General features: G+C 41.4%; 1 protein-coding gene across 1 annotated transcript in view; it reads left to right on the plus strand.

Moving 5' to 3' along the window:
• Positions 1–22721, plus strand: part of sh3bgrl2 (SH3 domain binding glutamate-rich protein like 2) — a 94286-nt gene that overhangs the window by 41643 nt on the left and 29922 nt on the right. Inside the window, exon 2 of the mRNA XM_060849687.1 lies at positions 1579–1764. Coding sequence (XP_060705670.1) covers positions 1579–1764 — 186 coding nt within the window. The remainder of the gene's footprint in view (positions 1–1578; positions 1765–22721) is intronic.

Below are 22721 nucleotides of genomic sequence, written 5' to 3' on the forward strand. Positions count from 1 at the left end.
CAAATTAATTCAGTTTTAGTCAGCTTTGTTTGAGTTGCTGGCAAGGAAATTTCACAAGGCTGTTGGTAATCAAGTGGAACATTTTAACATTTTAAAATTTCAATGTGTCCTTTATTTTCCATTTTTCCTATCTCATAAAGAGGGATGGCTCATTGTGGCAAATTAACTTGCAGTCCAGGTGAGGTAATGGCAACCCTTCACAAATGGAAACATATGAGCTGAAGCATTTGTGAAACTTTGAAGTTAATCTTGCTGTTTACCTAGCTCAATGTGCTGTTTTGGCCACCAGTTGAACAAATCTTAGACAACAGATACAAGCAAAGCATGAATTTTCACAGAGCTAGAACGGAATCTGGGAGTCCTGTCTCTAAACCAGGCCCTTCCCATTTTCCCTGGGAGGGAGCATTGGGGAACAGGGACAGAATGTTCGCATCTGGAGTCCATGAAGGCAGCAGCACATCCAAATGTTCAGCTATTTTTTCAGTTAGAAGCATTTTTATGACCATGATTTCCAAAATGCAACTCATGGGCTTTAGACATTTCAGGAATGGGTCTGAAGCTACCAGAATGTTTTGGGGAGTTATGGTACCCTTTTTGGAGAGACCCGGTGTACCCCTTTGGAACTATTAAGAGTAGGCATAAATTTGTGTAAGAAGTACAAGGTTTGTGTGACTGCCAGGCTTTCAAATCATTTAAATCTTCTGCTGTTTTAGAAACAACAGCATGCAGTTGAAAACGTCAGTGCTTGCAATTCCTGTAGACGTCACAGGGCTAGCTTGATAGGATTTGTGCTGCTGGACCGATACCACACACTGTCATTATCATATTGGAGTGGTTATAAATTCCTAGTTTGACTAACAGGTCCAAGTGATCATAAAGAGGTAATCTGTTTTTGATGTGGGGCAAAGAATATAAATGTTTGTATTTAGAAGGGCTTAGGCATTCGAAAGGATTTATATGTATTGAATAGTCTTTTATTAAGTAGAGTGTGATTTTTAATACAGTGAAGTCCATAATAGAAACAAAGAAGTTGATTTTATTTCATCTCACCCTGGATCTTGAAGTTTGTCATGATAGATAATGGATAGATTGGCATGAGGAGTATAATGTCAAAGTTTAGTGGATGGCCCATGGGTTGCCAAGGGGATATAAATGGTTACAGTATGAGGATAGAGGAGCATTCATTGCCATGGAGTTTGTGAGGGCTGTGAAGGTGAGGAGGGGCATGTGCTAGTATGGATAGGGCACAGGGAATGTGTGAGACGTCAGAATTAGAGCTTCTTTTCATTGCAACTGGGAAGAAGTTCTAGAGCACAAAAGCAAGCCTTTTAAACAGCTCACCTTGTCCAGCAGCAGTCCCATGACTTCCTTGGCAGTAGCAGTAGTCCTGGAGTCAGTAAGTTCAATTCCAGTCAACTCCCACCCCCCTCCTCAGCCCAAGTGAGTGGTGACATTTCCTGACTCTGCGACATCAACTTTGGCGTGAAGATTTGAATCAACACTTCCTCTTCCGCGTATGATGAAAAGTAGTAAGGGGGCCAACTGATTTCTCCTGACTGATTTCTGATGTCATTGCAGATCAAGAAGCGGCAACAAGAAGTTGTGGGATTCTTAGAATCCAACAAAATTGAATTTGAAGAGATTGACATAACAATGTTAGAAGACCAGAGAAGGTGGATGTACCACAACATTCCACAGGAGAAGCAGCCTGCCAAAGGAAACCCACTTCCACCTCAGATATTCAACAACGATGCATACTGTGGAGTAAGTAGACATCTTTGCTCTCAGCATTGATAGTCTGTCAGACAATGTTACAAAATTCAAAGTTGCAGATCCAATATTTTCTAAGAAAACATGTTCACAGATATTAAATTTGTCTTTCTTTCATGTAACTTCTTTCAATTCATTTTGCCATTCTGGTTTTGCTGTTTCTTCACGGTTTCTGCCAATCTACAATTGAAGCGATAATATTCAATCAGGAAAGCCTCTCCAGAAACGAATGCTGGTGTTTAAAAAAAAGAACTTCCCATTATGTCAAGTTATTTAGTATAAAATAAAATCTGAAAGCATTAGATGAAGCCCTTAACCCATTTTGCCAGTGCTAGCTTTTCAAAATAAATTATTCTCCCTCCCCCCCCCCCCCCACTCCAACATCGCTCTTCTCTTATCCCATAGTGTAACAAGCACCACCCCTTCAAATCTACATCCTGTTTTCTTCTGTTTTGTACCTGCAATATTTTAATCTGGCATATTTCTACTGAAACTCTAAATGCTGTTGATTTTAGCAATTTGGTTTTTCAATGTTTGCCAGCCCCAAAGTGTAACTAAACCATGTTGACACCCACAGAAACAATTAACCCCATTGGCTATCATTTTCTTTTCCTCAGCATCCAGTTAATGAATGTTTTAAGTACCATGAGTGCCTATTGGAAATTTCACAATGTCATATCCAAATTTGTCATTTCAAGTCAACAGATGGAAAATCAAGTGTCAAATTCTGCCTTTTAATGAATGTTGCTAGTGTACAAAGCTCTATACAAAGATGCTGAAGACAAATCTTTTGACAAAATGTCCAAATAAACTTATCCTTTTGGTAAGTATTAATTGAGCTCATTGTGCAGAAAATTATTTCAGTAAACCCTTTCCGTTGCAGTTATTTTGGAAATAAAGTTATTTTGTTTAGGATATATGAATAGGAAGGGTTTGGAGGTATATGGGCCGGGTGCTGGCAAATGGGACTAGATTAGGTTAGGCTATCTGGTCAGCATGGACGAGTTGGACCAAAGGGTCTGTTTCCATGCTGTACATCTCTAGGACTCTGACTCTATAAACATTACTGTTGGTTATAGTTTTTTGATCATGAGATAATATAATCTTATGCAGGTTTCATGCAAAAATTGCTCAAGAACCTTGTAGTATCTGTGATGATTTTATTTTTGTAATTGCAGAGAACTGAAATAATCTAAAATTGATCTTAAGGAAGATCATTTGCTAATTCCCATACTCATTCCCTCAGCCAGAAAGAAAAAAGCAGAATTAGCCATTTATACGGAGTTTGGTTGTTTTGTTAGAATGGAAAGGAGCTTGTGTATTTGATTCGTCTATCACATTGACACTGGTTCTTCAGAGTTTAGCTCTTCAATAACGACATCACTTATTTAAATGATTATCATAGGCATCCAAATATAAAATCCATTTGAAAAGTGGCTAACTAGAGACAGGCAATAAATGCTGGCCAACCAGCAACACCCAAATCTCACAAAAAATTAATACATTAGAAAATGGAACCTAAGAACTCCCCATGATTAGACTAGATTAGATTAGATTCCCTACAATGTGGAATGTGGGCTGATAACCATTTTAACTCTGTGAGTTGCATTCTAAAAGAAAATAAAACTACGCAATGTGCAGTTGTTTTAAAGACTCAGCCCTGAGCACATTTGTCTGCTGATCTTTCAAATATTTTGCAGAACTCCATGCAAAATAGCAAATTACAGAAGGTGCTCAAAACTGAAGTTAGAGAAAGAAATATTCCATTTCAGTACATAATCTGATGCATTTGAAGAAGATTACAGATCCAATTAGGGTAGATTTATAGGAAGGTCTTTTATATGTATAAAATCAGATTAACCTGTATTTTCCAGATAAAAATATTGTAGCACCTAAATATTCTTTTTGAGGTTAGGCTCAAAAGATAATTCTGCAAATTCTAATTTCTGCTGCAGAGCCATTGCATATTGGGAGCAATCAGAATTTTGTGGATTTATAGTGGACAGAAAATTAGGGGAAGTGCATGTTCACATTGAGGCTGTAACCCTGGAAAACAAAATTGTAAAATAAATTACTGAATAGAATTCATATTTATTTCAGATTGCTTCATCCTACATATTTATTTCCTTTTCATCAATGAAATATGCTTGCACCCTGCTGAATGTAATGAATGGTAGATATTATACCCAAATCTGTATCTTGTCTTTAGTTGTTATTTGCACATGCCCACTGCCCACCAGGTATCCTTGGAGGTGGAGCTTCTTGTTATTTCCTACACCATTGGCACTGATGCCAATTCCTGTTTGAACTATGCTCAACTAACTGCACAATTACCAAAAGTAGCCTGTGCCCATAGGTAGCAATTCCTGTACAACATTCAGGCTTGGGCTAGTAAATGCTAAGTGGCATGTTGTAGCACACAAGGTCCAAGCAAAGGCCAATTCCAACATGGAGTAGGATTTCCTGCCCTGCTGCTCAAGATATCATCATATAACCCATTCCCACACTACAGGCTATCCTGCAGGCATAATTGACTCAGGACAAGACTTTCATCTTGGGCAGGGAGCAAGCAATGCTTCTGAGAGCTGCAGGCAGTTCCACAAGAGGTGATGGTTAATACTGGGGCTACATGCAGTCTCTGATGAAGAACATCTAAGAGCCAGATCACTGGAAAGTCAGTGGACAGGATTCTTGGCTGGTTGATGCATGAATGGAAGAATAATCACTCTGAAGCGGGATGGTGGTAGAACTTAGGTGGTGGAGGTGGGCTTAGTGTCTGGTCAAAAAAGGATGCATGTGAAGGAAATGATCCCATCCCTTTCCCATCTGAGGCACAAGCAATAAGGTCACAATTTCTATGTAGCGAAAATTATCTGGAACTTCAAAGACGTAACCTGATTGTCAGAAAGGACAAGCATTTAGCAGCACAGTACGTTTCTTAGTTGAAAACCAGCTCAATCATCAGAGTTTCTCTGAACAAGGACCAATAGCAGTTTAGCACATCACTGGTTCTATTTAGTGAATAATCTGTGATATAGTGGAATAACAGAAATAATTTAACCCCTGAAATGCAATGGACAGTCTGCCGATAGAAATTCTGCTTAGGACCTTGTGAAGTAATTCAGAGTGTAACCACAATAATTAGAGTTAGGAACCTCCACCATTGATGACTCAAAGAAGAGTCTTTGAATATTTTTAAGATAGAAATAGATTCTACATAAGCAACGGGACGTGGATAGGTAGATTTTAGATAAGCAACGGGATGCGGATATAGTCAAGTATAGTCAAGTTTACAATCATACCACCTTATTGAATGGCAGAGTATAGATCATAGAATCATAGAATCCCTACAGTGTGGAAACAGACCCTCCAGCCCAACAGGTCCTCACCGACTTTCCAAAGAGTAACCAACCCAGACCCATTCCCCAACTACTCTACATTTACCCCAGATTAATGCACCTAACCTACACATCCTTGAACACTATGGACAATTTAGCAAAGCCAATTCACCTCATCTGCACATTTTTGGATTGTGGGAGGAAACCTGAGCACCCGAAGAAAACACAGACACAGGGAGAACGTGCAAACTCCACACAGCCAGTCACCCGAGACAGGAATCAAACCCGGCTCTCAGGCGCTATGTGGCAACAATGTTAACGACTGAGCCACCATCCCAAAAACCATAATGTCGTCCGGCTTCATCTCCTTAATACATGTTCATATTGTCACAAATGGAATAAAAATCCATTTTAACACCTATTAATGTTCAGTGTCAGTTTTCAAAATACATTAACAGTGCAATAAAGATAATATTTGACTGGACTTAGCTGTAACCTTCCAGAAACTTCTCGGAATTCAATATAAGAATTGGTGCTCGGCCCTCTACTTTTGTCATTTACATAAATGATTTGGATGCGAGCATAAGAGGTACAGTTAGTAAGTTTGCAGATGACACCAAAACTGGAGGTGTAGTGGACAGCAAAGAGGGTTACCTCAGAGTACGACAGGATCTTGACCAGATGGGCCAATGGGCTGAGAAGTGGCAGATGGAGTTTAATTCAGATAAATGCGAGGTGCTGCATTTTGAGAAAGCAAATCTTAGCAGGACTTATTCACTTAATGGTAAGGTCCTAGGGAGTGTTGCTGAACAAAGAGAACTTGGAGTGCAGGTTCATAGCTCCTTGAAAGTGGAGTCGCAGGTAAATAGGATAGTGAAGAAGGCGTTTGGTATGCTTTCCTTTATTGGTCAGAGTATTGAGTACAGGAGTTGGGAGGTCATGTTGCGGCTGTTGGAATATAGCATGCAATTCTGGTCTCCTTCCTATCAGAAAGATGTTGTGAAACTTGAAAGGGTTCAGAAAAGATTTACAAGGATGTTGCAAGGGTTGGAGGATCTGAGTTACAGGGAGAGGCTGAACAGGCTGGGGCTGTTTTCCCTGGAGCATCGGAGGCTGAGGGGTGACCTTATAGAGGTTTACAAAATTATGAAGGGCATGGATAGGATAAATGGACAAAGTCTTTTCCCTGGGGTGGGGGGTCCAGAACTAGAGGGCATAGGTTTAAGGTGAGAGGGAAAGATATAAAAGAGACCTAAGGGATAACTTTTTCACGCAGAGTGTGGTACGTGTATGGAATGAGCTGCCAGTGGATGTGGTGGAGGCTGGTACAATTGCAACATTTAAGAGGCATTTGGATGGGTATATGAATAGGAAGGGTTTGGAGGGATATGAGCCGGGTGCTGGCAGGTGGGACTAGATTGGGTTGGGATGTCTGGTCGGCTTGGACAGGTTGGACCGAAAGGTCTGTTTACATGCTGTACATCTCTGTGACTCTATGACTCTATAAGTGAAATAATCCATATTCTTGTGTGTCTCCTAATGGGTGTGGAATTTAAACAATTGCATTACGAGCTGCTATAGCGATGATTGCCTCCAAGGTAAAAACATCCTATGCATTAGAATTGAAACGTACATCCATCCTACAAGATGTGTGACTGACATTTCATTTAGCTTCCGATATTGACTGCAGACTATTTGCAATGGAAGCCTTTTTCACAATGCTAATTGCTTTTCCCTATCAAGGAGGCTCGATCACATGTCTTTCACAATATTGTCAAAGTCATTTGCAGAATACCACATCGGCAGAACTTTACAACAAGCACCAAGCATGTGGGTGGTTGAAGAAAGAGACTGTCACATATGTCCTTGTGGAATGTGCCTTTACAAAGAAGGTCTGGAAAGAGATGCAGTGGTTGTTGTCAAGGTTCACCTGGGCAGCTCCATGACATAGAACTGGGTGCCCTACAGGCTGTTCCCTGGGAGACAAACATCAACTGCGCTTGGAAGACCAATCACTCAGTGAAACATGCTCTTTAGGAGACCGTGAGGTCTGCAGATGCTGAAGATCAGAGTTGAGAGTGTGTTGCTGGAAAAGCACAGCAGGTCAAGCAGCATCCGAGGAGCAGGAAAATCGATGTTTCGGGCCTTTCAGATGCTGTCTGACCTGCTGTGCTTTTCCAGCAACACACTCTCACCGAAAGATGCTCTTTAGTTTGCCTGAAACTTGTTGATCTTCCAGTGTAAAGAGTTGACCTCAACTGAGTGTTCCAGACTGGCACATTGCAAGGTCCAGGATAATGTGCTGAGGGATACACTAAAGCTAGGGAGACAGATGCCGCCAAGCCGCAGTGGGGAAAGACACCATCTAAAGTCTTTCTGCCAAAGTATAATAACAAGGGTCTGTTCAGTTATGAGATTCACTTGTTGCTTCAATTTTTTGTAAATAGTGTCCTACATGAGTAAGAAATGCTTTTGATTTTTGCAACTTCAGGGAATGTCACATTCCAATGTTTGTTTTTCTTGATATGCATAGACTGTACAGAATGGTTTTAGTGCCTGTGTATGTACATAAAGATATTTTTTAATGAATGAAGTAGTAAAAATGTCTCCCAAAGTACAGATTGCAATTGCATTTTTTGTAAATATATTTATTAACAAATTTTTCTTTAATTTTACAAACATAGAATTATTGAAAAATACAATCAATAACAAATATCAGTATAATAAAAAGAAAAAAACAGCAATTACAATACAACTACTATCTACTAACCTACCCTATAATACAAAACAAACACTAACACTGTGTGTAAAGCATCACCAATAAATAAGTAAATAGCTCATACACAAAAAAAAGCAAAAAAAAACCCACTGAATACTGAACAGCTATGCTCGGCGCAAAACTCCCAAACAAAGGAATGGGAACATTTTAACTCAGGAGACCCCCCACCAGGGCCCAGGCCTCGACAAACCTAACCATCCTGGTTAAACAAACGCCCTAGTTAAGATAGCTGACAAATCTATATCCAAATAACTCAAGTAGGGCTGCCATGTCTTATAAAAATGGTCTGTTGTGTGGTGCATCTTTAACAAAATGGGGCAATACCTTTTCCAATCTCAGCGCCAGGATCTTAGACAAAATCTTGAAACCTGAATTTAATAGAGAGAAGGGCCCATATGAAGCACAATCCTCAGGAACCTTGCCCTTCTTAAGAATTAAGGAAATATTAGCTTCTCTCAAAGATGGTGGTAGGCAATCATGCATATAGGAGTGATTGTAATCTCCAACATCGGCCCTGACAGAATCCCTACAACTCCTTGTACACCTCACCCAGGAGACCATCAGGGCCAAATGCTTTCCCACTCTGAAGTTGCCTAGCTGTCTCCTCTATTTCCTGAACTGTCAAGGGGGCATTAAGGAGACAGGCCTGTTCCAAGGTTACCGTAGGGGGTCCAGATTCTTAAGAAAGGCCTCCATTTAGCCCTCCTGTCCTTGCAACCTTTAGACCGATACAATTCAGAGTAAAAACTCCGAAATGCTTCATTAATTTTTTTTAGCATCGTATGTAAGGACCCGGGCTCTGTCTCTGATTGCAATAATGGATTGGGGAGCACGCTTTTTCCCCATCAGGTATGCTAAATACTTCCCTGGCCTATCTCCATACTTGAACAGCCTATGTCTAGCAAAAGCAAGTTCTTTCTTTGCGTTTTGTGTCAGTATTGAATTCAAGGCAGCCTGGAGGGCCGTGATCCACTGTAGCTTAGTCACCAAAGGCCGTGCAAAATGTACTGCTTTGGTGGCTTTCAACTGCATCTCAAGTAGGCGTTGTTGTTCCTCCTTCTGTCATTTCCAGCTAGCCGAATAGGAAATAGCTAATCCCCTAGCAAAGGCCTTAGCGGTCTCCCACAACATAGATGGACTGCTAGCCATGCCTGAGTTGATAGTCAAGAATTCTTGAAGCTCCTTCAAAAAATATTCCACAGATTTGGAATCCTTAAAGAGAATAGTGTCCAAATGCCAGTGCCACAAACCTAGCCACTCTTGGCTTTAACTTCCAAATATACCGTAGCGTGATCAGAGATAGCTATATTCCCAATTTTGCAACCCAATAATCGAATCCAGAAGGGCCAAGGGAGCCAGAAAGAGGTCAATCCTCCTGTGACATTTATGTGGGTTTGAAAAAAAGGTAAAGTCCCTGCCGGTAGGGTGAAGACATCTCCAAATATCCACCAGCCCCAACTCCTTGCATAAGTCAGCCACCTGCTGGGCCTGCAAAGAAATAGTTGGGGCCCACTAGGCATCCTGTCCACTATCGGATCCAAAAGACAATTAAAATCCCCCCTACCCCCATAATAATGTGCCGTGTTCCAAAGGCACTCAGCTTCGAGAAAGCCGTAATAAAAAATTTGAGGGGATGCGCCGGAGGACATTTAAACTGCCATATTCCTCCCCATGTATCAAGGCTTTAAGTATTACAAACCGGCCCTGCTTATCTTACACCTGCTCTAATAATGTGAAAGGAAGATTTTTCTGAATAAGTACTGCCACTCCCCTACTTTTGGTAGTAAAGGATGAACAGAATACCCAATCATAACCCCTCCCCCCTTGTAACTTCAGGTGTTCCCATCATCAAGATGGATTTCCTGCAACAAAGTGATATCAACCCATTCCCTCTTAAGGCTAGAAAGCACTTTTTTCCTTTTATCAGGTGAATGACTTTCCTTGATGTTCCAGGTGCACCATTTAGATTAGATGAAATTGCTTACAGTGTGGAAACAGGCCCTTCAGCCCAACAAGTCCACACTGACCATCCAAAGAGCAACCCACCCAGACCCATTCCCTATATTTACCCTTCAACTAACACGACAGGTAATTTAACATAGCCAATTCACCTCACCTGCACATTTTTTTTTGGACTGTGGGAGGAAACCAGAGCACCCGGAGGACACGGGGAGAATGTGAAAACTCCATACAGAAGGCTGCCTGAGGCGGGAATTGAACCTGGGTCTTTGGTGCTGTGAGGCAGCAGTGCTAACTACTGTGCCACTGTAATAAGACACTTCACCATATTCCCTTTTCAGAGATCCTTGACTCCTGGAAGGGGAACCCAGCTTACAAAGTGCCAAGCACAAGTAAATAAAGACTCATAAAGTCGAAGAATTGTGTACATGAAAACTACTCTATTATAACTACAAACATCTATTACAACCAAAAAAACTACAAAGAAAACCAACTATAAAATCTTGAATGGAAGACTCTTGCCCCTGCCCATAGGGGGCACTGACCCTACCCATCCTCTACTTCACAGCTTCTTCAAACCCGGACTGTGCCCTAGCCTTAGGCCAGAGAAAAAAAAACAGAGATGATCCTTAAATCAACAGAGAAAAGACAAAGTCAGGATGAGCACTCCACCCATCCCTGGCTTCATGTCACCCCTACTTGTGGCTAAAAGAGAACAGAACAAACAAAAAAAATGCGAGACAACAAAATTTCCCATTATAAAATCCAGTTATATTAAAAAAAACAAATTATTCCAAGTTTCTTTCTCCTCTTTTCCAAAAAAAATTATTAGGGAGAAAGAAAGGAATAAAAAAAGGAAGGGAAATCATGGGGAAAGAAGGAAAAGAGAATGAACATTAACAGTTTTTAGCTTTATCTGGTGAGTCAAATGTATAAACTGAGTCCTCATGGCTGAATTGAACGGGTATCTCATGGAGTACTGGATGCCCAAGTTCCTCAGCCTGTTTTTAACTTAATTGAAGGACTTCCTTTTTCGAATTAAAGCTGCCTAGAAATCCTGGAAAAACATGATTTTTGACCCCTTGTGCAGCAGTTCGTGTAGATCTTTTCCAAGGGATGTGGAAACTTCTATTACGTTTTGTTTGCCTTTATATGAGTGGAAGTGCACTAGGACCGGGCGGGGGTGCTGCACCGGCCCTGATCTGTGCACTGGAACCTGATAAGTCCTTTCAATCTGTAGCCTGCTGGACTCAATGTGAAGACCCAAAAACTTTGGCAGCCAGTTTTCAAAGAAGCTGACTGGCTGCTCACCTTCCTCACCTACAGGGAGCCCAACAATTCAGAGGTTTATCCTCCGACCTCGATTTTCAAGGTCATCGATATAGTCTTGCAAGGCCTGCACCTCTCGCTCCAGCACCTCTATCCGACTGGATTAGGACTCCATCGCAGCTTCCAAGGCCTTAGTTCGACCCTCTACCTCCTCTAGCCTCTCCCCAAGGCCCTGGATCTGCTGCGCATGCTCCTGCAGCATGGATGCGAGAGGTGGGATCTGGGCACGAATCTCCCCATGGATCTCCTCAATCGTAGCCCCAATTTTCAACGTAAGTCTCTCAGTCATTGCAGCCAATTCCTGTGAGTCTGTCAGGTCCGCGAGGGGGTTCAGGACAGGCTGGTGTTGCTGCTGTCTCTGGTATGCCTGGTGCTGCAGGGGAGTGCCCTCCCTGCTGCTGTTTGCTCACTCCTTTTCCCTTTAGCATCCTTCCCACTCCCAAATATTAATAAATATATGTACTGTAAGGTTTTAAACTAATAATTCCACCGCATAAGTTGGCCAGGGATGGCAAAAGACACCAGTATGCCTTGGCTGTTAAGCAGAGCTGTCCACAGCAGTCCTACAGAATCGCCACCATCTTGCCGAGTCTGCAATTGCATTTTTAACCATATTGTTTTGAAGTAGTGGTCAGTTTAGGAGTCAGTGCAGCTCCATAAAACATCTATTAGCAATATCAACACATCTAACTCTAGGTTCGAAAAGAAAAGTCGCCTATAAAAAGTAGCCAACAAAATCTGTATTTGTACTCTCTCTGCAAGTAAAACTTCCTTCTGTCAAAGCAATGAAGCAAAAGTCATGTTTCAGCAAATCTTACTCAGTAGACTTTTGAAGAGATTTTACAAGCAAACAAATGACCTACAATTCCTCAACTACTAAGTAACAAATCAGCCAAGTACAGAGAGGATTTCCAGACTGCTAACTCCAGTTTTGAACTTTCAAACTACATTGTTAAAGCAAGGATATTGTTAAGCTGGTATGCATTGATTGTTTTGCACTTAAATTGTTGTTAATTGAATGATCTGTTTATCCTCTCCGATTTTTTCTTGCCTGTAATGTTTCTATGTGTGCCCGTATGGTGAAACACTCCCCTGCATCTAAGACTGTGTGAGATAAACTGTACCTCTGATTTAACTTTGCCACAGTGTTATGGCAGTCCTCACTAAGGCAGAGTTCACCAACAAATAGAGTGAGAAAAATACTGTTCAAATGAAAGAGGGAAAAATTAAATCACAGACTTTTAACACTCAAGTGATGAGAATCGAAAGAGAGAGAAAGAGAAAGAAGCTTGTTTTAAAACTTACTATCTCGCTGTCACAGATTGTGCTCGTAAAATAATGGAAATTTGAAGCAATTGTGTGCAACTGCGCAGAGCAAAACTGCAGACAGAAATTCTGATCGGCAAAATATATTCATTCTTTATCCCTGCCAGTGTTATTGATACACAAATCACTTGTTGAGTTAATGTCCTCCTCAGCTTTTTTTTTTAAATTGCTTTTGGTGAATTAACTGAACGTGGCATCAGAAAACAGAAGCAAGTCAGTATTTTTCTTGATTGGTTTTGTTTGTCACTTTAAGGTTACGTTCTTTCTGACATCTGTAAAGGGTGGACGCTAGGAAATTGCTTCCGTTAGGCGAGGAGACTAGGACCCGTGGACACAGCCTTAGAATTGGAGGGGATAAATTCAGAACAGAAATGCGGAGACATTTCTTCAGCTAGAGAGTGATGGGCCTGTGGAATTCATTGCCGCGGAATGCAGTGGAGGCCGGGACGCTAAATGTCTTCAAGGCAGAGATTGATAAATTCTTGATGTCACAAGGAATTAAGGGCTACGGGGGGAATGCGGGTAAGTGGAGTTGAAATGCCCATCAGCCATGATTGAATGGTGGAGTGGACTCAATGGGCTGAATGGCCTTACTTCCACGCCTATGTCTTATGGTCTTATCTCTCTTTGCTGCATTCTTCAGATGAAAAAGAAAGTCTAATAGACATGAAGATTATTTTGCCCATAATTAAAATACCTATGACCATCATCATAATAATCCAGTGCCTTGGAGAAAGTAAATCATACTGGTGGATAAAATTACTATATTTATTTCATAGTGTTGGCAATGCTGTACTTTCCTCAAAAGTAATTTGTTTACTCTAAAAAAAAAACCTAAGCATCAATTAGTCAAAGTAAAATTATCTGTTGGGGTACAATCTGTAATTTAACCATATCCATGTTGAAAATGCCTTTAGAGATTGAATTTTTTATTGGGATTTTCCCACTTTCCATTATAAAGTTAGGTCAAGAAACAAAGAAGCCTCATGAAAGTAGTGGAACTCCTGTTCTCTGTTTTCCACAACATGTCCAACAAATTTATTTGATAAGCAAGAGACAGTTCAGGGAAATTTGCCTCTTAATGTTTAGCAAAAAAGCCTCTTTCATAGAGCCTGCCTTCCTGTTCAGCACAATTGCATAACCACCAGAATTACTCAACAAAAACATGATTGAGACTAGTGGAAAAAGAGCAGTGGTCAGGGTGAGAAGGTGGAAATGGAAAGCTACTGACATGGTCAGGAAAAGCAGGCACACATAGAAACATTACAGGCGAGAAAAAATCGGAAAGGATAAAGAGATCCAAGTGTTGCTTCCTCAGTTCTCCTCTTTGCTGTGTGTGGCTCTTTAAATCTGTCAGAGGCTTCAGTGTAGGCATTTTGTGCAGAGCTGTCTCTGATGTGATCATAAAAATAAGAGTGGTATGCTACAGGCCATAATTTCCATTACCACCATGCTTTTTACATTTTTTTTTAATCGCAGTGTTCTTCAATAAAGAATATAGCAATTGGCTGCTGAGCCAGTGAGGAGAAATTAGGCAGTGCTCCCAGTTCATGGTGTCACATAATGCCAGGATCTGCTCCCAGGCTCTGTCTAACCAGCAGTTGAGTCTTAGAAATGTAAGGACTGACTCAGATATGTTGATAAGCTCTTGGATGCCACCAGTTTAATATATTTCGGATTACAAAACAATTCAGTCATATGCGCTTTACCTTTTAAGGTTATGAGTAAATCTAACATGCACTGTGATCTTGTTGAAATTGGAGAGAGACTTTTGGAAAGGAAGTAATTGGATTCCCTCATTCAGTACAAGACTTTTTTTTAATATGACCTCATTGATATTTTAACAAGGCCGATGCTCCACTAAAATGGTTCAACAGATTCTGTAGTGGAGATTAAGATAGGAATGATTGACTGCTTGCATATCACAGTAAACCTGGAATAATTTCAATGACTAAATTTAAAGCTCTCTGGAATTCTGGTCCTTAGTTTAGCGCTTTTATTTAATTCTAATCCACAAAATCTTTGTGCTTCAGACAATGGGTATAGGAATTGCAATGACGTTGCCAGTGAGTTGCGGTCCATTTCCTATAAAAGATTGAAAACTGCATGGAGTAACAGTGATGCAGAGCAGGGGAAACAATGGCGTAGTGGTATTTTTGCTAAGATGTTAATCTGGAAAGTCAGCTAATGTTCTGGGAACACTGGTTCAAATTCTGTCATGGCAGATGGTAGAATTTCAATTCAATTTAAAGAAAAGAAATCGGGAATTAAGAACCTATACAGTTGTCATAAAAACATACCTGGCTCACTAATGTCCTTCAGAGAAGGTAATCTGCTATCCTCACTTGGTCTGGCCCACGTGTGGCTCCAGTCCTACAGCAATGTGGGTAACTCTCAGCTGCCCTCTGAAATGACCCTGGCAAGCCACTCAATTCAAGGGCAGCTAGGGACAGGCAAGAAATGCTGGCCAGCCAGTCATGCCCACATCCCATGAGTGAGATGTGACAGATTAATTTGTGGGATTGGAGATTGAGGATGTTCCATCAGTGATCAGTGTATGCAATTCCTGAAATTTCCACCATTTTTTGCTTCATTCTAAGAGCCACACATGTCTTTCTTTTTAAATTAAGTTCGCTGTTCATTAATGTAGATTTAAAAGGGGGCAGGATCTGCACCTGGGAATTTTTGTGGGATAATCCACAGATCATAGTGCCAGGCATTCACTGTAGTTGTTCTTTTGGCTAGAATTGGGAAATTGGGAAAACACCACTCCAGTCATCTGCAGGCTCCCATGCCATATTCTTTGTTTATCAACAATTAGCAGTTGCTGTCAGGACTCCTGTCTCCTTGTCTGCTATCCTATTCTTTCAAAGAATGGAAATCTGCCCCAACAGCAGCCAGCTAATCTGGCGTGTCTTCAGTGCCAGCAGTACCACTGGGAAGTAAGACCACTGCTGGAACTGTACCAGCTTAGAGGATGCAATGGAAACAAACTGCTCTCCCAGTTGGTAACAGGGAGTGGGGGTACTGGTGCTAATCAGGCAAGGCCAATGCTGGGCCATGGTGCAGATGATGAGCGCAAATAAAAGGCTTGCAGTGGGAACAGACATTGCTACAGGGAGTCTCTCGGGTAGGCCACATGTTCCTGATCACTAGGATGCACCCACAAATTAGGGACTTTATGTAAGAGATGTCATTTCTCACAAATTTATTGACTTTTTTGAAAAAATTACAAAGCTGATTGATGAGGGTAGGCAGTGGATATTGTCTGCATGGACATTAATAAAGCATTTGACATGATCCCTCATGATAGGATGGTCCAGAAGATTAAGTCACATGGAATCCACAGTGAGTTAGTAAATGGGATATAAAATTGGCTTGATCATAGAAGACAGAGGATGGTTGTGGAGTGTTGTTTTTCTGACTGGAGACCTGTGACCATTGGTGTTCCACAAGGATCCATGCTGGGACCTCTGTTGTTTGTAATTTCTTAAAAGGATTTGGATGAAAATGTTGGCGGTTTGCTTAGTAAGTTTGCAGATGACATGAAAATTAGTGGAGTTGTGGATAGTGAGGAAGGTTATCGAAGGATATACATGATTTGGAAAGTTGGGTGGAGAAATGGCAGGTGGAGTTTAATTTGGGTAAGTGTGAGGTGATGCATTTTGTGAGGTCAAATGCAAGAAGAAAGAATACAGTGTATGGCAGGATCCTTAGAAGCATTGATATACAGAGAGATCTTGGGGTACACGTCCATGGGTCCCTGAAAGTGGCAACACAGGAGGATAAAGTGGTAAAGAAAGCTTATGGCATGCTTGCCTTTGCCAGTTGGGACAGTGAGTATAAAATTTGACAAGTCATGTTGTAGCTGTATAAGACTTTAGTTCAGCCACATTTGGAAGAGTGTCGGAAAGGGATTTTAAAGAGGAATCTGAATCCCGCGTTCAGTAGCATAAATCAACCTTTATTTGAAACTGCTTTATCACACATGTAGGAGAAGTGAGACAGCACTCTGAATCTGACTTACACCTGGAGTCCAGTTGCCCTCATAAATACAGCTCAGATCAGAGGCCTACTCTGACACTCTACCTTTCCCAATAAAGTGCAGGATATTAATACATACTACGTTACAGTGGTTACATGCAACATTGACATCAGTCCTTGTATCCCCTCTGACCTACACATCCAATCCTGTGAATACATGATCAATGATCGACAACTTCACAGCCCACCTTCGGTCCTCCCATTATCTTGTGATGTTTGCCAGACCTCTATCACCTGTCCTTGGGCTATTACAATTGTTGACCACATTCTAACACCAATTATTATGACCCTTCATAGATATTTGCCAGCCATATTATATACTTGCTTATTACTAATGATTTTTCAAATTCAGTCATGTAATTCATATCCCTTGCAGATCTTAGTACAGAAGATTAAAAAGGCTATCAATCTTTACTAATTCTTATAATATTTGTAATATAAGCTCTAATATAAAGTCACTTATAAAATTATACGAAGTTGAACCTAACATTATGATTCTGTGACAAAGCTAAAGCTTCTCTTGTGTCTGATTTGCAAAGCGACAGTTGTTTATTTTCTTGAGGTCATGGTGACCCTGTTTCAAAATTGTTTCTGCCCTCCCTTGCTACATTATTTGTCTCTTGGTACTCTTACAAGGTTATCGTGTTTATACCTTTTTGCTGTTATAATCTTCTTGCTGATGGAGAAAGAGGTTTCTTCAAGAGTGTCTCTACATCCAAGGCTTCAGAAATTTAATGGCCAATTTCTAATATAATTAATATTGTAAAAATGTGCCTTCATTCTAATCTTTAATTATAATTATTTAAAAGGTCTCATCCCAGGTAGGTCAAGCTTCTCTGTTTATTTCATATAAAAATTAGAAATCACAAATCAGATGGTTTTCATCTGAGCTGCTTTGTCAGAGTCTTACTGTTTGCATTGTTGATTTGGAAATGTCGGTGTTGGACTGGGGTGTACAAAGTTAAAAATCGCACAACACCAGGTTATAGTCCAGCAGGTTTAATTGGATGCACTAGCTTTTGGAATGATGCTCCTTCATCAGGTGGTTGATGACCTGATGAAGGAGCGTGTGCAATTCTGGTCATCAGACTATAGGAAGGACGTGGAGGTTTTGGAGAGAGTGCAGAAGAGGTTTACCAGGATGTTGCTGGATTGGAGTGTATGAGCTAGAAGGAGCCAGAAGACAACTTGAATTGTTTTCACTAGAGCTCCATCGAAGGCTGAGGGATGACCTGAGTGATGTCTTTACAATTGTGAGACAACCGGATAGAGTGGATAGTCGGAGTCTTTTTTTCCGTGAAGGAAATTTCAAATACTAGGGAGCAGAGGTTTAAAGTGAGAGGGGGAAGGTTTAAAGGAAATGTGTGGAGCAGGCTTTTTTTATAGAGGACGGTGGATGCCTCAAATGCGCTGCTAGGTGATGTGATAAAAGTGGATAAATTAGCAATGTTTAAGATGTATATAGACAGACACATGAACAGACAGAGAATAGAGGGATCAAACCATATACAGGTCAATGTGATTAGTTTAGAATGGCATTATGGTTGGAATAGACATGGTGGGCTGAAGGGCCTGTTTCATCATAGAGTATGCTGTTCTATGTTTTCTGTGTAGTTAATGAGTAAGATTAGCAAAGCCTATGTCACTGGTCGTGTGTCCTGTGGATCCTTCTTGACTAATGAGTCCAATCCTAGAGTTACATCTCTGACCACATCATTGGCAGGTGTTCCTGGGAGGTGGAAGTGGACCTTAGCCTTGAAATCATTGGCATTCTTTTCTCTGGTTCTTTTTGCATCTTTCCACTTGCCACTGGCTGTTTTCAAAATGATGTCCTTTCATACAGGAGCTTCCTCGAAGTCAGGTTCCTCTGAACTAGGGTCTCCCATTCGTTGACATCTATGTTGCACTTCCTGAGGGAAGCTTTCAGGAAGTGTTTGAAACAATGGTTTGGGGCTCCTCTCGTTCGAGTGTCTTCCTTGAGCTGAGTGAAGAAGATTTGATTTGGCATTGTGGGGGATTTATATTCATCTGGGTGTCTACCTTATGCAGGACACATTTTAATGTAGAAATACTGTTGCACATCAGCAGACACATGGTGCTTGACAGAAGGTAGAGCTAGTTCCAGCAACAAAGAAACTTTGACAGTTGAGGATCTCTGGTATGTTGTTGATGTGTTATGCCTGGATCACCATTGAAAACTTGTTTTGGATTGTTTTGTCTAGTGCCTCCCATCTGTCCCACCATTGCCAGGAGCTGCGATCTCCTGAAAGCATCGCTTGCAGAATCAACATAACAAGCCTGTCCTCCACAGCAAGGTGGCAATTCAAGGAAAGGTAAAGACAGATTTTTAATCAGTAAGGGATTCAAGGTTATGGAGAAAAGACAGAAAACTGGAGTTGAGGATTATCACATCAGTCATGATCCCATTATGTGGCTGAGCAGATTTGATGAGCTGAACAGTTTACTTCTGCTCCTATGTCTTAGCATCTTTTGAAGCTGACCCACTCACTCAACATTATGCTGAAGGCAACACTGGAGGATTGCAAATGTTCCCTTGTTCAAGAAGGGGAGTAGAGACAACCCTGGAAATTCTAGACCTATGAGCCTTACTTCAGTTGTGGGTAAAGTGTTGGAAAGGGTTATAAGAGATACGGTTTATAATCATCTAGCAATGAATAAGTTGATTCGAGATAGTCAACACGGTTTTGTGAAGGGTAGGTCATGCCTCACAAACCTCATTGAGTTATTTGAGAAGGTGACGAAAGAGGTGGATAAGGATTAAATGGTTGATGTGGTGTATATGGATTTCAGTAAGGTGTTTGATAATGTTCTCCATGGTAGGCTGTTGCACAAATATGGAGGCATGGGATTGTGGGTGATTTAGCAGTTTGGATCAGAAATTGGCTAGCTGAAAGAAGACAGAGAGAGTAGTTGATGGAAATATTCATCCTGGAGTTCATTTATTAGTTGAGTACCACAAGGATCTGTTTTGGGTTGACTGTTGGCTGTCATTTATATAAATGAACTGGATGAGGCGATAGAAGGATGGGTTCATAAATTTGCGGATGACACTAAGGTTGGTAGAGTTGTGAATAGTGACGAAGGATGTTGTAGATTACAGAGAGACATAGATAAGCTGCAGAGTTGGGCTGGGAGGTGGCAAATGGAGTTTAATGTGGAAAAGTGTGAGGTGATTCACTTTGGAAGGAGTAACAGGAATGCAGATTACTAGGCTAATGGTAAGATCCTTGGTAGTGTAGATGAGCAGAGAGATCTCGATGTCCAGGTACACAGATCCTTGAAAGTTGTCACCCAGGTTGATAGGGTTTTTAAGAAGGCGTACGTGTTAGCTTTTATTAGTAGAGGGATTGAGTTTTGGAACTATGAGATCATAGAACATAGAACATTACAGCGCAGTACAGGCCCTTTGGCCCTCGATGTTGCGCTGACCTATCATACCAATCTGAAGCCCATCTAACCTACACTATTCCATGTACGTCCATATGCTTGTCCAATGACGACTTAAATGTACTTAAAGTTGGTGAATCTACTACCGTTGCAGACAAAGCATTCCATACCCTTACTACTCTCTGAGTAAAGAAACTACCTCTAACAGCTGTCTTATACCTATCACCCCTCAATTTAAAGCTATGCACCCTTGTGCTCACCATCACCATACTTGGAAAAAGGCTCTCCCTGTCCACCCTATCTAACCCTCTGATTATCTTATATGTCTCTATTAAGTGACCTCTCAACCTTCTTCTCTCTAATGAAAACAGCCTCAGGTCCCTCAGCCTTTCCTCGTAAGACCTTCCCTCCATCACAGGCAACATCCTAGTAAATCTCCTCTGCACCCTTTCCAAAGCTTCCACATCCATCTTATAATGTGGTGACCAGAACTGTACACAATACTCCAAGTGTACCTCATGGTTCCATAACTCGATCCCTCTATTAATAAAAGTTAAAACACTGTATGCCTTCTTAACAACCCTGTCAACCTGGGTGGGAACTTTCAAGGATCTGTGTACCTGGACACCGAGATCTCTCTGCTCATCTGAATTGGCCATGCTAAATTGCCCACAGTGTTAGGTAAGGGGTACATGTAGGGGTACGGGTGGGTTGCGCTTCCGTGGGTCGGTGTGGACTTATTGGACCAAAGGGCCTGTTTCCACACTGTAAGTAATCTAATCTAATCTACACTACCAAGAATCTTACCATTAGCCCAGTACTTTGCATTCTGGTTACTCTGACCAAAGTGAATCACTTCACACTTGTCCACATTAAACTCCATTTGCCACCTCTCAGCCCAGCTCTACAGCTTATCTATGTCTCTCTGTAACCTACAACATCCTTCGTCACTATCCACAATTCCACCGATCTTAGTGTCATCTGCAAATTTACTGACCCAGCCTGCCACGCCCTCATCCAGGTCGTTTATAAAAATGATGAACAGCAGTGGACCAAGCACCGACCCTTGCGGTACACCACTGGTACATGGACTCCAGGATGAACATTTCCCATCAACCACCACCTTTCTTTCAGCAAGCCAATTACTGATCCAAACTGCTATATCTCCCACAATCCCATTCTTCTGCATTTTGTACAATAGCCTACTGTGGGGAATCTTGTCGAACGCCTTGCTGGAATCCATATACACCACATCAACCAGTTTACTCTCATCTACCTGTTTGGTCACCTTCTCAAAGAATTCAATAAGGTTTGTGAGACATGACCTACCCTTCACAAAACCGTGCTGACTATCCCTAATCAAATTATTCTTTTCTAGATGATTATAAATCCTATCTCTTATAACCTTTTCCAACTGAAGTAAGGCTCCCTGGTCTATAATTACTGGGTTGTCTCTACTCCCCTTCTTGAACAGGGGAACCACATTTGCTATCCTCCAGTCTTCTGGCACTATTCCAGACAATGACAACATAAAGATCAATGCCAAAGGCTCGGCAATCTCCTCCCTGGCTTCCCAGAGGATCCTAGGATAAATCCCATCCAGCCCAGGGGACTTACCTATTTTCATACTTTGCAGGATTTCTAATACCTCTTCCTTGTGAATCTCAATCACACCTAGTCTAGCAGCCTGTATCTCAGTATTCTCCTCGACAACATTGTCGTTTTCTAGAGTAAATACTGTTGAAAAATATTCATTAAGTGCTTCCCCTATCTCCTCTGACTCCACACACAACTTCCCACCACTATCCCCTTGATTGGCCCTAATCTTACTCTCGTCATTCTTTTCTTCCTTAAATACCTGTAGAAAGCCTTAGGGTTTACCCTGATCCTATCCGCCAACATGTCTCATGTTTCCTCCTGACTCTTCTGAGCTCTCTCTTTAGGTCTTTCCTGGCTACCTTGTAACCCTCAAGCGCCCTAACTGAGCCTTCACATCTATCCTAGCATAAGTCTTCTTCTTCCTCTTGACCAGAGATTCCACTTCCTTCGTAAATCACGGTCCCACGCTCTACAGCTTCCTCCCTGCCGACAGGTATACACTTATCTAGGACACACAGGAGCTTTTCCTTGAATAAGTTCCACATTTCTAATGTGCCCATCCCCTGCAGTTTCCTTCCCCATTCTATGCTTCCTAAATCTTGCCTAATCGCATCGTAATTGCCTTTCCCCCAGCTGTAACTCTTGCCCAGTGGGAAACACTTATCCCTTTCTATCACTAAAGTAAACATAACAGAATTGTGATCGCTATCACCAAAGTGCTCACTTACTTCCAAGCCTAGCACCTGGCCGGGCTCATTACCCAGTACCAAATCTAATGTGGCTTCGCCCCTTGTTGGCCTGTCTACATACTGTGTCAGGAAACCCTCCTGCACACACTGGACAAAAACTGACCCATCTATAGTACTCGTATTATAGTGTTCCCGGTCAATATTTGGAAAGTTGAAGTCCCCCATGACAATTACCCTGTCTGTCTCACTCCTATCGAGAATTATCTTTGCTATCCTTTTCTCTACATCTCTGGAACTATTCGGAGGCCTATAGAAAACTCCCAACAGGGTGACCTCTCCTTTCCTGTTTCTAACTTTAGCCCATACTACCTCAGTCGACAAATCCCCAAACATCCTTTCTGCAACCATAACGCTGCCCTTGACCAACAATGCCCCCCCTCTTTTACTATCTTCTCTGTTCTTACTGAAACATCTAAATCC

This window comes from Hemiscyllium ocellatum, chromosome 3, assembly GCF_020745735.1.
Source record: "Hemiscyllium ocellatum isolate sHemOce1 chromosome 3, sHemOce1.pat.X.cur, whole genome shotgun sequence".
In the NCBI taxonomy this organism is placed as follows: domain Eukaryota; kingdom Metazoa; phylum Chordata; class Chondrichthyes; order Orectolobiformes; family Hemiscylliidae; genus Hemiscyllium; species Hemiscyllium ocellatum.